Here is a 15296-nt window from a genome sequence, read left to right as displayed (position 1 = left end):
CCATCTCTAACTCCTCCTTTGTAGTCCTGGATGTGGGGGATGCTCTGATGCTGATGATGGGAGCAGGATTGGAAGCAGGTTCTGCTGTCCTAGTCAGTGTTCATGTTATAGATGAGGAAGCCATAAAATCTACTTAAGACTTTCCTTTTCAATCACAGTGTAACAGCGCTGCCAATAAAATCAACAGAATAGGATTATATGGCCCACATCTATCCCTCCACATCTAATTTCACCAGAGAGCTGCAAATTTATGCAAATCTTTCAGCCCTCCCTATAACCCTAAAGTGTTCAAACAAGGCCCTCAGATAGTCATTACTAGACACACCACAGATATCTTAGTAGATCTCTCAAAGGGAACTGGGCTTTAGAAGGAAGCCCATCAATACCTTATCTCCACTCCTGCTCACTTTACTGAAGTGTGCTTGACATTCAGACTGCTAATGTACAATATAGTGCTATGATGTCTATTTATACTGTGACATGGTTATTATATAATATTCAGAGTTCAAATTTTCTGTTGCATAGAATTTTTAGTTTTCTTACAAATAATAATCCTAAACAGAGATCATACATGGCAACCATGTTTGTCTCCCAGGATGTTTTAATGGTTGTATTTTATTTATTAATAATTCAGGTTTTAAAGACAAATTGCTTTGGTGGATGAGTTAAAGACAGTTGGGATTTCTAAATTATGCAACTTTGTGCTTATATATCATCATATTACTGTATAATTATCCTTAAACAAATTGATTCAAGTCTGTAAATATCACTTAACTGGGTATGTGAAGGCTGATATTTAAAATGCAGAAAATTCATGCTGCCCATAAAACAAAATACAAAAAGCTCTTATATGTAACCTAGAAATATGAACACTGCTAATTTTATTCTTTTTTAATTTACTGGCTAATTTAATTCTTGTCCAATTAGTTACTGCTTAAAATGTTTATTCTGATAAAAAAAATCTCAAAACAATCTTTATAGTGCCAATGAAAAGACTCAAAAAAGGAAACGATGCTTAGTAACCTGAGTTCCATTCTTGGATTCCAGATAAAGGTGAAAAGAGAGTGTCTCCACATATGCCCCCATAATATAAATTTAAAAAATGAGTAAGCCAAAACAATCCTTTACAGATGTAAGCAGTCTAAACTACAGTATTCTAAGCTTGCATCTGCTCGGTCCTTTTGATGACTCTTCCTGAACTCCCCAGCACTCCATAATGCAAGTGCCCCTAGATATTTGGGTATCGGGACAGTGCAATGTCATAATGGGCCTCAATGAGTTTAACATGCATTTCTAGAATAGACGGACTTTATAGTGGAGAACAATTTGACAATATTTATTAGGGATAACTACAAATGTCCACACCCTTTGACTATTTTTTTTTTTAATTTTTATTTTTTTTGGTTTTTTTAATTAGATATTTTCTTTATTTCCATGTAAATTTCTCCTTTCCCAGTTTCCCCTCCAAAAAACAAAGAAGCAAACAAAAACAACAAAAACAAACCCCTGTTGCTTCCCCTCTCCCCATGCCTGCCACCCCGCCCTCTCCCACTTATTGGCCCTGGCATTCCCCTACACTGGAGCACAGAACACCCTTTGACTCTTAAGTAAATTCTTAATGTTAGAAATTCACAGTGTGGGTTGGAGTAATTCATCAATACCCACCGGGAAAAAACTGACATTTAAAGTTGTATCCACACAACCTCCTTGTTAACACTATGGTTCTGATGGTGGCAGAAAAGTTATATAAATAGGAGACATTCAATTTCTACCACAGAGGAATTTGATTTTTCCTTCCTTCCCCCTCCCACCCCCCATTTTTGATTTCTGAGATGGCATTTCTCTGTGTAGCCCTGGATGTCCTGAAACTCACCCTTTAGACAAGGCTGGCCTTGAACTCAAGATCCACCTGCCTCTGTCTCCTGAGTGCCATCACCATTAGGCTCAATTTTTACTTTTAAAACTAATTGCCTATACCAAAACAGACTTCTTAACAATTTGAAATGTTATGAAAAGCAAAGAAATTTAAGGTCATAAATGATAATTTTGTATTTCCTGGACTCTAAAACAAATTTTTGTGTTGCCATAATAAAATACTTAATAGCAAACCAATTTAGACAATCTTACATATTACTCTGAGGTGCCGCAGGGTAGTACTGTGAACTAGTTAAAGTAAGCAGGCTGAGTATTTAAAAGGATGGGTGCTGACGGTCAGCACAAAGCAGCCCCTGTACTGAGGCTCAAGAGTGCTCTCGAGTACTCAGGAAATCATGTCATCATCTGAAAAAGATAGCTTGGAAGGCTTTTAACCCACAAAGCAAATGAAGATTCCTCACTATTCGTTATTAAAAACACATGGTGTTCATTTGTTATTATTCCTAAATAAAAATTTTGAAGGTTCTTTGAAGCCAGAAATTCACTTTATGCAAAATGCCATGAGGTTTATAATATACATATAAAACTATATAAAATACCACAAAGAAAACACGAGAAAGATTTTAAAAAGTGTGGAAGAAGTTCAGAGAAAGAGAACATTCTGAAAACAGATATCTATATATCTGACAATAAGATCCAGCTGTCTTTTAATTTGGCCTTTAAAACCTCTCCTAAGGAAGGATCGAGGGCCCAAGAGGAGATGGCAACCCCACAGGAAGACCAACAGTGTCAACTAACCTAGACCCCTGGAGTTCCCAGAGACAGAGCTACCAACTAACAGTCTGGTCTGAAGCCCCTGGCACATATGCAGCAGATGCCTGCCTTGTCTGGCCTCAGTAAAGAGGATGCATCTACTCCTATAGAGACTTGATGGCCAAGAGTGAAGGGATATGAGAGGGGCAGCCTCCATCTCAGAGGTGAAGGAAAATGGGAGAGGAACCAGGAACCTCTATGAGGAGGGACCAGGAGGAGGGACATTTGGGATATTAAAAAACAAAAACCAAAAAACCTCTTCTAAGCAGTAAATCTCTGTAGTGACATGAAACACTGTATCTCAGTATTGATATGAAACACTGTATATCTTAGTACTGATGTAAAACTCTGTATCTTAGATTTGCCAGAGATGTTCCAGTTATTTAAAAAACAATAACAACAACAACAACAAAACGATGATAAGATAAAAGAGAAATGGGAAGTCATCAAAATACTGGAGTTAAGATAGTACAGTTCAAACAAGCAAATCTTAAAAAAAAAGTATATAGTTATAGAGTTCTAAACTACACATAAAAAGAAATCTCATTTCCCTACTATGCCAATAAGGACCCTTTGGTTCTAATTTTCTCCTCATACTTCTTGAATAAATCCAGAAGTTTCTCTGCTGGGTAGTGAACCCATCAACATTGACATTTCAAAGTTAGTAGAACCATTTCTGACAAATGTACTCACCTGCTGCTTCAATACCAGGTTCTTCACACCTTCCATCACAAACTGGGATCCTGTATTCATGACTCGGGATAGAAGACTGGGTATGGGCAAAAGACAAATGAAGATGGCATTAAATACAGATCTGCTGCTGACACAGTTTGTCCAATTACGCACCATAGGCTGCTCCCTCTGCCACCACCTTGTTTCCCATAGACAAAAGGGCCATGAGCATTTCTACTTCCATGGATATCATTGCTGCAGTGATATTTAATAAGTGATTAAAAAGTTATAAACATGTATTTAATAATTTAATAAAAGTGATAAAATAATCACTAAAAACTATAAAGAGATGCCCTCAGTATAATTGCTTAGCCTTACACATAGTTTCTTTCTGATTGTTTTAATGCAAAAACAATCAGACGAAAAACAGTAATTCAGACTTTGCTTCTGGAGTTAAATCACACATACTACATTGCCTATCAATATTACAAATACGTCAAGTGTTGCGGAACTCTCTGTATCACTAGAGTTGGATTTAATTCTGTTATGTGTACCATCTCCCTCTATACACAGAAAACCTACCATGTAAACACATTAAGCACAATAAGCAGTTAGCACTGCCTCAATTGTGAACTTTTCACAAACACAAAGAATGCCAATAACTATTTGCCATACTAGGTTTATAGTTCTACTTCAATGTCTTATAACATGGATCAAAGAACGTTTGGTAAAAGAAGAGTAATTCTACACCACATAAGAAAGCAGTTTTCAATTTAGCCAAGATTTTCTTAAAGCACATTTATTAATATCCTCAAGTATAAACTACGTAAAGAACATTAGGCTGTACATACTCTATATGATTTGAAGACACGACACTGGGATATCTAACTGTTAAACTCAGGAATTATTTTCCTTTCCCTCATCCTGTCCTTTCTCCCTGTGTAACTGAGAGAGACAGGATGGAAAGCCTCTATGAACAGAAATGAGATGTAACCTTTGATGGGATGCATGGCTCTGACACTACTCTCCATGCCAGGTAAGTGTGTTACTGAGAACTGCCCATACAGTATCCTCCAGAAGGGAGCCCCGCTTGCTTGCTGAAACTAGACAAATTTCATTCCCTCTGGGCTTCATACTTTTATTTTAGCTTTAAAAAAATTAGGAATTTGAAATGTGTGTGATATAGAAAAGAGTAGCCAGAACTGCCTTGTCATCAAATTGGAAAAACAGACAAATACTGTAACAGTCTCTAGAACAGTGGTTCTCAACCTTCCTAATGTTGAAACCCTTTACTATAGTTCCTCATATTGTGGTGACAAGCAACCATAAAATTACTTTTGTTACTGCTTCATAACTTTAATTTTTCCACTGTTATGAACATATGTCATAACACAAATATCTGATATGTGGGATATCTGATACGCAACCCTTGTGAAAGGGTCATTCAACTCCCAAAGGAGTTGCGAGCCACAGGCTGAGTGCCACTGCTCTAGAGCGAGGCCTCATCCCCAGCCCCGAGGACTGTATTTGCCATACTTAGGCTGAGTGCCTAGCTTTTAACAATATAAAATAGCTTTAACTATATATTTCTAAAAATGACAATGTTTTAAGAATAAAGCATGTGAAACTAATGGCTCCTACTGTGTGAAAGACATTCCCTTACATCTTAAAAGGAGAATTAAAACTACTCTAGGAAGCCAGGAAAAAATGTTGACATTTGTATCATAATGGAATTTCAGGTAGGTGTTAGATACTGTGTTTTTAAGGCATGAACGTTTAGAGTTTGAGTACAAAGATTCAACCAACATTATTAAATACTTACCCCATTGGTTTAGTGGTAGTGTTCCCATAGCTGGCAGGAGTCGAGGCCATCTTGGCAAAAGCCCTATGAAATAAGGGGATTTATATTTACAAGTGGACAGTTATCATTTAGTATGTTGGCAATAAAAGAGTTGCTGTCTGACTTCTAAGATGCACTAACTTTTTAAAAAAAAAATATTTTTTTAACTAATTACATTATAGTTAACATCAAACCCTGAGATTCCCTAATGTACACCAACACAGGGCTGGTCGCTTAGTGGAGGTGAAGGCTCAGGGTTCCAACAGCAACACTGCAGAAACAAGCACAAACCAGAAGTGCAGCCCCAATGGAAGGGTTCTCCTCTTCCTATATGGTCACTAACCATAGAACTCAGGCAGAGACTTGCACACAGGAGAATGAGCATGCACCGACTAAGCTTAGCTTAGTGCTGGGCACAGCACATACTCCTCTGCCCCCGACAGACCTCCACTCAAACTGTCCTTTGGGGACTTCAAACTCACCACCCTTTTTAACACCAGGAGACATGCCACACCTCCTCTAGGGACTCAGCTCAGAGCCACTTTCTTTACCACGAGTCTTTTCAGTCACTACCTAGTGAAGTTTTCCCTCCAATTATAGTACAAACCATCCAGTTTTATATGTAATTGTATATAGTCATGTATTTTATGAATTTTATGAACATTTAGAGTCTCTTTAAACTGTAATTATTAAAAATTGGGGAAAAAAGATAACACTTCAGTATGTTTCAAAAAGTACCTTCCTCTAAAATGTTTTTACAGTTCTTTACACAGTTCTGGAATACAGAGTGTTCCCAGAGGCTCCCAGTCCTCTGATGTAGTCAACTGCCAGGATGCTGATGCTTGCTCTTCCCATTACAGATGTGTGCAGAAAATGCAACACAGATGACTAAAATGAGAGTCAGCATCCTTTTGTACCCTGGTCCATTACACACTATTAGCGTGCCACAGACATTATGTCAACCGTATTTTTTCATGACTTTTAGCTACTTCATATGTGTTTTACAAGAGGAAAGGTGGGCAGAAGTGAAAAAAATAGGGATCATTAACAATGAAGTAGTTGAAATGCCAAAAATATTCAGCTTCTGTCCTGACAAAAATCAAGTATCAAGAGAGAAACCCCAAAGTAAACCCCAAACTTCCAGATTTGTTGAGAAATGAGGTTGTAAACAAAGCCTTATTTACCTCAGGGAACTGAAGTAATGACTTTAGTAGAGCTGGCTTTTGTACTAGAGACTACACAGACAGCGGAGGGGAATGGACGAAGCAGCTCTGTATGGCTGAGTGCTAAGACAAAGCTTTGCCGAGACACTGCTCTAACAGTGGGACTAGAGGACAAAACACCGCCTCACTGACTCAGGTGATATGCCTACTTACTCTCCGGATACGGAAATTGTGTAGCCCAGGCTAGACACACTTAAGAACTGCCTCAGTCTCCTAAATCCTAGGCTAACAGGCTGTACCATGATTACTGGAACAAATAAAATTTTCCTTCATTTTTAGGTATGGGGAGCTGAGAGTATTTATCAAATAAATCAACCAAGTGTTATAAACAACTTTCCCCTTCTTAACATAGTAACACGAACGTTGCCATTAAGTCTTCTATCTTATTTAATTTTCCAGCTGGATTCTATCCTACAAAATACCACAATTTTAGCAAAGATGGACAGATGGAGATGGTCTTGCTATGTAGCCCAAGCTGTTATTGACCTTGATGGACCCTCCTACCTCAGCCTCTCAAGCGCCGTGATTACAGGAGTGTACCACTGCACGGGGCTAAACTCCACCATTCCCCTGCCTCAGCCTCTCACGCGCCGTGATTACAGGAGTGTACCACTGCACGGGGCTAAACTCCACCATTCCCCTGCCCAGTTTACTGCTGGGCACTTAGGCTGGTTTTCACTGCTGTACTTTTATGGCTCAGTAACTTCTTTGGATAAATCCTTAAAAGGAGTAGAAGGTCAAAACCTTTTATGGCATTCTGGAAAATTATTGAAATTGACATTCCTTCTAATAGACTATAAATGCACCAATTAATTTGCCATTTCCTTGGAACAAAGGTCTTAGAAATTGGTACTGTTCTTGCTGCTAGTTGATAGTTTTGAGACATTTGATCCAGAAGATTTCAGTCTCCAACTTTCTAATGCATCAGAAAAGAAAATGCCAAGTTTTTCCCAGGATAAAAGGTGTCTCTATTTTATGTAGCTTTAAGTTGTGAATAAGGTGGGCTAGATGAGGAACTGCTATGCACTTGGCCATAAAAATTCTCCATGACATTATTCAGCCTTCTTAGGAGCATTCCTACTTTCTTAGGAACAGAATTTGAATTACAACCTTACTTTAAAGAAAAGGAAAGTAAAGAGAAGCTGAAACTTACTTCCACTGTTTGATGTACTGCAAAGGGCTAAGGCTGCAGCCTGCGTCTGTTAAAGCCTTTTTGTATTGCTCCAAATCAACCTGCAATAAGGAAAGAACTCTATGATAAAAATACTTTCACAGAAGACTGTCTGCTGTTCTTTGATTAATCAAGATTTTAATACAGAGCCTGACTGTAAATGCCAGGCTCCATGCCAGGGTGTCAGGCGGAGTGGACCTTAAGTGAGTCCCCAGGTGGGTATCTGGGGCAGAAAGCACATCTGACGAGAAGATAGTGGGGAAGTGTGGAGCACGGAACCCTGGCTTCTTCCCTTGGGAAGTTCATCAGTTTTTCCTCTCCTGCCTTTCTTCAGGACAAGCCCTAAAGAAGTGATTCAACTTGGCCAAAAACCAGAAAGATGGAGGAGTGAGAGAGGCTGAGAGGGCCTGTGGCTCAGGCTTCTCTTCTCAGTTACACTGGAGGGTTCAAAGTCCCTTGCTGAAGAAGAGCTGTCTTCCCATTTAAAACTGTCTTCTCTTTCTACACTATTCACTCTATTCCCTGATGAGTAAGCCTAACTGAATGTGTGTAAGTTAAGAGCCTAGCACCACAGTGACTCCAAAAGAAGAGGAAGAAAACCTCCGTGTGTGCTCTTGTGACTAAGTGTGGAGTTCAGAGCCTGGAGTCAGGTGCTTTCCTGATCACTCCTCACCTTTTGAGACAGTGTTTCTCACTGGAGGCCATGGAGTCAGCCTGACTGCCTGGTCAGCAAGCCTCTGGGATCCTAGTGCTGGGATTCCTGGTAAATGGCTGGCATTTTATTTATTTATTTTTAACGCATGGATGCTAGGCACCACACAAGCAAGCACTTTATGAACCAAGTCATCTCCCTAGGCCTGCCAAGGGGAAAACCTTTTAAGTTCACCATCAACTAGAGATTTTAACTCCTTTGTATTTTCAGGATGATTAAGGTGATACTGGTCATCATGATTTAAACCTCTTAATGGGGGCTGGAGAGACGGCTCAGGGGTTAAGAGCACTGACTGCTCTTCAGAGATCCTGAGTTCAATTCCCAGCAACCACAAGGTCACTCACAACCATCTGTAATGAGATCCGATGCCCTCTTCTGGTGTGTCTGAGGACGGTGAAGGTGTACTCACATACATAAAATAAATAAAATCTTAAAAAAAAACCTCTTAATGATCACCAAAGTTTACAAAAATCTTTACTAAAAATAAGGTAGTTAAGTTAAGGCAATACTAAGTTTTAAAAGAATATGTTCTTACAATATTATAGATAGGACATGGGAGACTAAGAAACAGGCAGACCGGGCTGGTGAGATGGCTCAGTGGGTAAGAGCACTGACTGCTCTTCCGAAGGTCCTGAGTTCAAATCCCAACAACCACATAGTGGCTCACAGCCACCCGTAATGATATCTGACGCCCTCTTCTGGTGCATCCACAGATAGCTACAGTGTACTTATTTATAATAATAAATAAATTCTTAGGCCTGAGCGAGCAGAGGTCCTAAAAGTTAATTCCGAACAACCAGATGAAGGCTCACAACTATCTGTACAACTACAGTGTGTATTCATATACATAAAATAAATAAATAAATCTTTAAAAAAAAAAATAAAACAGGCAGACCTTCACTGATAAGAACACTTTTCTAGTAAAGAAGAACCATGCTTTTTTCCTGCATAAGTTATAAGAAAAGTTAAGTGATGAATATAGTCCACAGCAGAGTAAAAGAGCCCTAAGTGAACAGTGATTTAACATGTTAATAATTTTGACCAGTGGAAGCTTTACAACTTATCAAACAATAGTAAAAACCTGGTATTAACAGGTTTATCTCAATAGCATCTTGGAGGCTCTTTTGCTTGCTGCCTATTATCTAAAGCTATACTTGGTTAATATAAGGAAGTCCATGGTTTCCAATCCACTTCCTTACAAAACAGCACACAGGGTATATTCTGGAACAGTCTCTGGTTTTAAAACAAAAAAGATAAGACCAATCTTCTGAAAAGTACAGCATACTGGGTTAATTTAACTTAGGACAGCTAGTTTTCAGAAGTAAGAATTTTGACACGAGGTCAGTTCATACTTCCACACCATGGTCAGGTTCCCAAGTGCTGACACAAACACTGGTATAAACTGCAGTTAATAGAATCTGCCTTAACCGTTCCTGTTGTTTTGTTCTTTGAATAAATGAGCATCACATATTTAGTGATCTTTTATTTCTTGTTTTGAAAGTCTAGCTGGTAACTGGAGATGCGCACCCTTCCCCCGAGTGCCAGTTTCCATACCTCAGATGGTGCCTGCTGCGCGCTTATGTAATAGATGAGAAACAGCCTCATTTTGTCTTCCGGAGTCCCTGCTACAAGAGAAGGGGAAGGGGAAAGACTTATAATTGTGATTACTGAGCATTGTAACTAACACTTACAAGAACCTTACAATTCAAGGCATGTATAACTGGGACAGGAGGCCACGTGGCTCTAGCTCAGGTGAGCTAAGGAGGAACAAAACCACAGCTGCACACGCAGGGGATATGAGAGGTGGGTTAGGAGTTGACTACAGAAACACCTCACTCATCTCCCAACTGCAAAGATTACCCTCAGGCATGAACCAAAAAGGGAAGGGCAGACACAGGCAGGTGTGCAGCCATGCAGCACATCTTCAGATGGCAAGGAATGAACACAGGACTGTCCGAGGCAGAGGCGACATCCCTAGGTGTCAGGTTATAAGATTTGCTAGCTAAACGACGTCAAGAGCTGGGTCAAAAGTCTCATTTCCTAAACCCAGCTGCCCCCTCTGCGGAGTTTTTACTACAAGATTGGTGAAAACCATACTTTTATATTAAAACATAAAATGTAGTATATTTACCTCAAACTTTTAAGACAAAACTAAAGTTTCAAAGAAATTACCCATTACCCTAGGAGTTTTCCAAGTGATTACTAACATAACTAATTCAAGGCCCAGATTTTCCAGAGCAACTCAATCATCCCTCTTCTTCCATAGAGTGCATTTTGGCAGAGAAGTGATAAAGAAATGGCCTCAGTAACCTAGCATGTATCTCACTCAAAAGTATGTCCTAGGATGTAAAGACTTACAACTATCACGTTGTACTTCATCAGAAAAAAACCTAAGAGCTGGTCATACTGAAGTATGCCTGTACTCTCAGCACTAAGAAGACCAGAGAAAGGAGGATTCCAAGTTCAAGGCCAGCCTGGGTTAAACATAAGTTCCAGACCTGATGGGCTATATAGTGAGATTCTATCTCAACAACCAACTAATCAACAAAACAAAACAAGTAAAAGAGATAAAAGTGCAGCATTACAACAGCTAATAGTAAAACCAGATTTAAAAACAAAGTGACAGCTGATGAAGTGTGGAGCTTCATGGGATTCAGAATCCAGACACCCCTCAATTTATCTCCATTTCCCAAATATGAAAGCTCAGTGGCAGTTCTGTCAAGTTCTTGGCATTTCATTACTGGTAATGCTGAGTGAGATTACCTAATGAGGTATTTACTTTGGCTCTTACTGTAACGTTTCTATTTCTCTCTTTATAGTGAACACGTATTTATAGAGAAATACTAGTGTTCAAATATGAAACATCTCAAGCAGGCTCATGTATGAGGACCCTTGGCAGCCAGCGGCTAGGCCTTGGGAAGTGACTGCTCCCTAAGAGCTCTGAGCCACAAGATGATGACACTATTAGCAATGACAGGACTTAGGAGGTGGGTCTAACTGGCAGCAGGAGATCACTGGCCAAGTGCTGCATCCCCTGATCTTCTAGCATGGTGGCCATGACGTCAGCTGTTTGCTCTACCATGATGTTCAGTATCACCTTAGAGCAGTTAGACCAGACGACTGTGGACCAAGACTTCTAAAATCTTTCCTCCTTTTAAAAAGTTTCAGGCATTTGTCACAGTGATGACGTCTCATTAAAAGATGCAGTGCTCTGAAATCATGTAAATATTCTATCAAATTTCAATTATCTCACCTATTTTGTCTACTTGGAATCATGGCTTCCTTTTTATCCCATGGGCTCTAACCCATGATTTATTATTATATTTTTATTTTGATGGTAGGTGGTCATGATTTGGAGCCTTTCACACTGACCACTAGGTCTTTTTGACTTTTTTTTGTTGTTACTTGTTTTCTAGCACAACTAATGTTCTAATCTCATTTAAAAAAAAAAATTCAATTATTTACCCTATACCCTATTATTTATCAGCTCCTTCTGTGCTTAGTCCTAGTGGAAAATGCTATTTGTAGCCAGAATCTAATGGGATGGGGGATACAGCTGCTCCCAGACCCAATTGGCAAGTCGAAAGGCTCCCCCCGCCCCCGCCCCCGCCCCTGGGTTTCTTCCTTCCGGTACTAGAAGAACAGGCACAGACTGTAGCACCAAGCTGGTCAGGTCTTCCTGTTTGCACAAATATCTCTCCATCCAGTGAGCCATGTCCCCACTGCAGTTTGTGAAGCACTCCACACTGTTTTTAAAGTATATTCCTGAACATTTAAAATAGAATTCAGTCTTAGTTACATTCGCCATATACTCTCTGGATAAACCACAGTAAGGTAGAAAACAATGTCACTCATTCAAATCTTCAGGAGAGTGGGAACTGACAGCCATATAGATTACATTAAAGAAATGAATATAGCCGAGCAGTGCTGGCACACACCTTTAATCCCAGCATTTGGGAGGCAGAGGCAGTCGGATTTCTGAGTTCAAGGCCAGCCTGGCCTACAGAGTTAGTTCCAGGACAGCCAGGGCTATACAGAGAAACCCTGTCTTGAAAAACAAAACAAAACAAAACAACAACAAAAAAGAAATGAATATAAAGTATTTAAATACACTCAAAAGAAAATAAAAGAAATTATTTTTCCATTTTTAAGAACTGCTATTTTGAAATTTTTTCAGCATAAAATAGATCTTAAAATTAATGCAAGAATTACTAATACAGTAATTCTACTTAAATTCTATCTGGATTGAAACACTAGATTCATCCCTGTAAATATTCTCAGGTTTGAGAAGCACATAAAGATATGTTCAACATCCTTAGTCATCAGGGAAATGCAAATCAAAACAACTCTGAGATTCTATCTCACACCAGTCAGAATGGCTACGATAAAAAACTCAGGTGACAGCAGATGCTGGAGAGGTTGTGGAGAAAAAGGAACACTATTTCATTGCTGGTGGGATTGCAAACTGGTACAACCACTCTGGAAATCAGTTTGGCGGTTCCTCAGAAAATTGGACATAGTTCTACCAGAGGACCCAGCTATACCACTCCTGGGCATATACCCAGAAGATGCTCCAACATGTAATACGGACACATGCTTCACCATGTTCATAGCAGCCTTATTTATAATAGCTAGAAACTGGAAACAACCCAGATGTCCCTCAACAGAGGAATGGATACAGAAATTGTGGTACATCTACACAATAGAGTACTACTCAGCTATTAAAAACAATGAATTTATGAAATTCTTAGGGAAATGGATGGATCTGGAGAATATCATCCTGAGTGAAGTAACCTAATTACAAAAGAACACTCATGGTATGCACTCTCTGATAAGTAGTTATTAGCCCAGAAGTTCGTAATACAGGAAGAACAACCCACAAACCACAAGAAACTCAAGAAGAAGGAAAACCAAAATGTGGACATTTTATTCCTTCTTAAAAGGGGGAATAAAATACCCACAGAAGGTGTTGCAGAGACTAACTATGGAGCAGAGACTGAAGGAAGGACAAGCCAGCCTAATATAGCTATCTCCTGAGAGGCTCTGACAGTACCTGACTAACACAGATGTAGAGGCTCACAGCCATCCACTGAACTGAGTACAGGGTCCCCAGTTAGAAGGAGTTAGAGAAAGGACCAAAGGAGCTGAAGGGTTTGCAGCCCCTTAGGATGAACAACAATATGAACTAACTAGTACCCTCAAAGCTCCCAGGGACTCAACCACCAACCAAGGACTATACATGGTAGGACTGATTGTTCTGGCAGCATGTGTACAGTAGAGGATTGCAAAATCAATCATCAATGGGAGGAGAGGACCTTGGCTCTGTGAAGGTTCTGTGCCCCAGTGTAGGAGAATGCCAGGGCCAATAAGTGGGAAAGGGTGGGGTGGCAAGCATGGGGAGGGGGAAGGCAACAGGGGTTTGTTCTTGTTTTTGTTTGTTTGTTTGTTTGTTTGTTGGAGGAGAAAGTGGGAAAGGAGAAATCATATGACATGTAAATAAAGAAAATATCTAATTAAAAAAAAGAAAAAAAATATTCTCAGGTTTACAGCACATACCATCAGGGTCAGATATGACGTCTAGGAGGGACTTATCCAGAGTAGTCTTGCTCATTATTTTTTCTTCATATTCAAAATATACATCCAGTTTTCTTGCCTGTTGCAAAATAAACACTAGGTAAATATATAGTAAGGAATAAAATATAGTTAAGAGTTTCTTGCTAACAAATTTCTATTTTTTATCATTAAATCTATAACCAGATATTTATTTACAGAGAGTTGAATTTCTTACTTTTGCTTTTTGGTGGTGAAACTAGCCTTTAGTGGCTGAGCCATCTCTCCAGCCCTCGTTTATTACTTTGGTCACATCAGAATGATCTGAGCGGCCAACAGACTGAAACGGGACCAGGTGGTCACACTGTGCTTATTTTTGTGGCGTGTGGGTCCACATATTTCACTTAACTGGATAGAGTTATCCAAGTCATGTTATTTCTAGACTCTTTCAAACAAGCAAGACCCCTTATTTTCATGTCTTTGTTTGTATTTTGTTTCTGAACTGAGTTTGAAGTGATTTGGGGACACAGAATCAGCTGCTTTCATTTGGAGCATACCAGGGCATAACAGACTAGGATCTGAATAGTAACTTGACCAAGGAATAGATTTCGAGTACGAGTAACAGGAAGCCAGCAACAGTCTTTTTAACCCACTCCTGTATGGTGGAACACAGGTCACAGTTTGGGTTTTCAGTTTCTATGAGACTATTAGTCTCACTAGCTGACCATCTTGTATGTAAACATGTGCACTGTTCTCTCAAACAAGAGAAGTCAAGCAGAAATAAGAATGTGCACCTTCAACTTCTGTTACCTACTTCTGTTAAAGACCCTACTGAAAACCTGTTATTGTTGAAAGAACAGGTAATCTTTCTACCTTAGTTACTCCAAATCCTTGGTTTAAGAATAACTAGAAGGCTATAACCTAGACCACACTACCTTAATGGAACTGCTCTCATTAAATTATATTTTAATGCCATATCCTTGACCACTAAAGCTGTCACACAAAACAGCCACATGAAATCCATAAGTGTGAATAACATTAAATACTACATTCTTACATTACATAAATCACTCTAGATTAAGATACAGTATGAGCAATATATATGTATATACACACATATACTAATTACATGCATACACCACACACACACACACATTTAAAGAGTTTTACTATGTACATGTAGTTTTGGCTGGCCTAGAATGGTTATGTAGACAAAGCTGGTTTCAAGCTCTCTGAAATCCACCTGTCTCTGCCTCTCTAGTGCTGAGATTAAAGGCATGCAACTACCATGCTGGCCAACCAGTACCTTTTATAATGTGACCTTTTGTAAAGCAATGCTTTTCTTAAAAGGCTTAGAAAATATCATCCTGAGTAAAGTAACTCAGACCCAAAGGACATGCATGATATGTACTCACTAAGAAGTGGATGTTAGCCAAAAAA

At 39.3% G+C, this 15296-nt stretch overlaps 1 protein-coding gene across 3 annotated transcripts in view; it reads right to left on the bottom strand.

Moving 5' to 3' along the window:
- Scfd1 (sec1 family domain containing 1) overlaps nucleotides 1-15296 on the bottom strand; it is a 69818-nt gene that overhangs the window by 13544 nt on the left and 40978 nt on the right. For all 3 annotated transcript variants that reach the window (XM_031356970.1, XM_031356969.1, XM_031356971.1), the window contains 5 exons: nucleotides 13863-13959; nucleotides 9861-9931; nucleotides 7577-7656; nucleotides 5183-5245; nucleotides 3382-3457 (listed from right to left, as the gene is read on the bottom strand). In XM_031356970.1, the coding sequence (XP_031212830.1) occupies nucleotides 3382-3457; nucleotides 5183-5245; nucleotides 7577-7656; nucleotides 9861-9931; nucleotides 13863-13959 (387 nt within the window). The remainder of the gene's footprint in view (nucleotides 1-3381; nucleotides 3458-5182; nucleotides 5246-7576; nucleotides 7657-9860; nucleotides 9932-13862; nucleotides 13960-15296) is intronic.

Source organism: Mastomys coucha, unplaced genomic scaffold (assembly GCF_008632895.1).
Source record: "Mastomys coucha isolate ucsf_1 unplaced genomic scaffold, UCSF_Mcou_1 pScaffold6, whole genome shotgun sequence".
In the NCBI taxonomy this organism is placed as follows: domain Eukaryota; kingdom Metazoa; phylum Chordata; class Mammalia; order Rodentia; family Muridae; genus Mastomys; species Mastomys coucha.
This window is presented reverse-complemented; position numbering and strand designations above follow the sequence as displayed.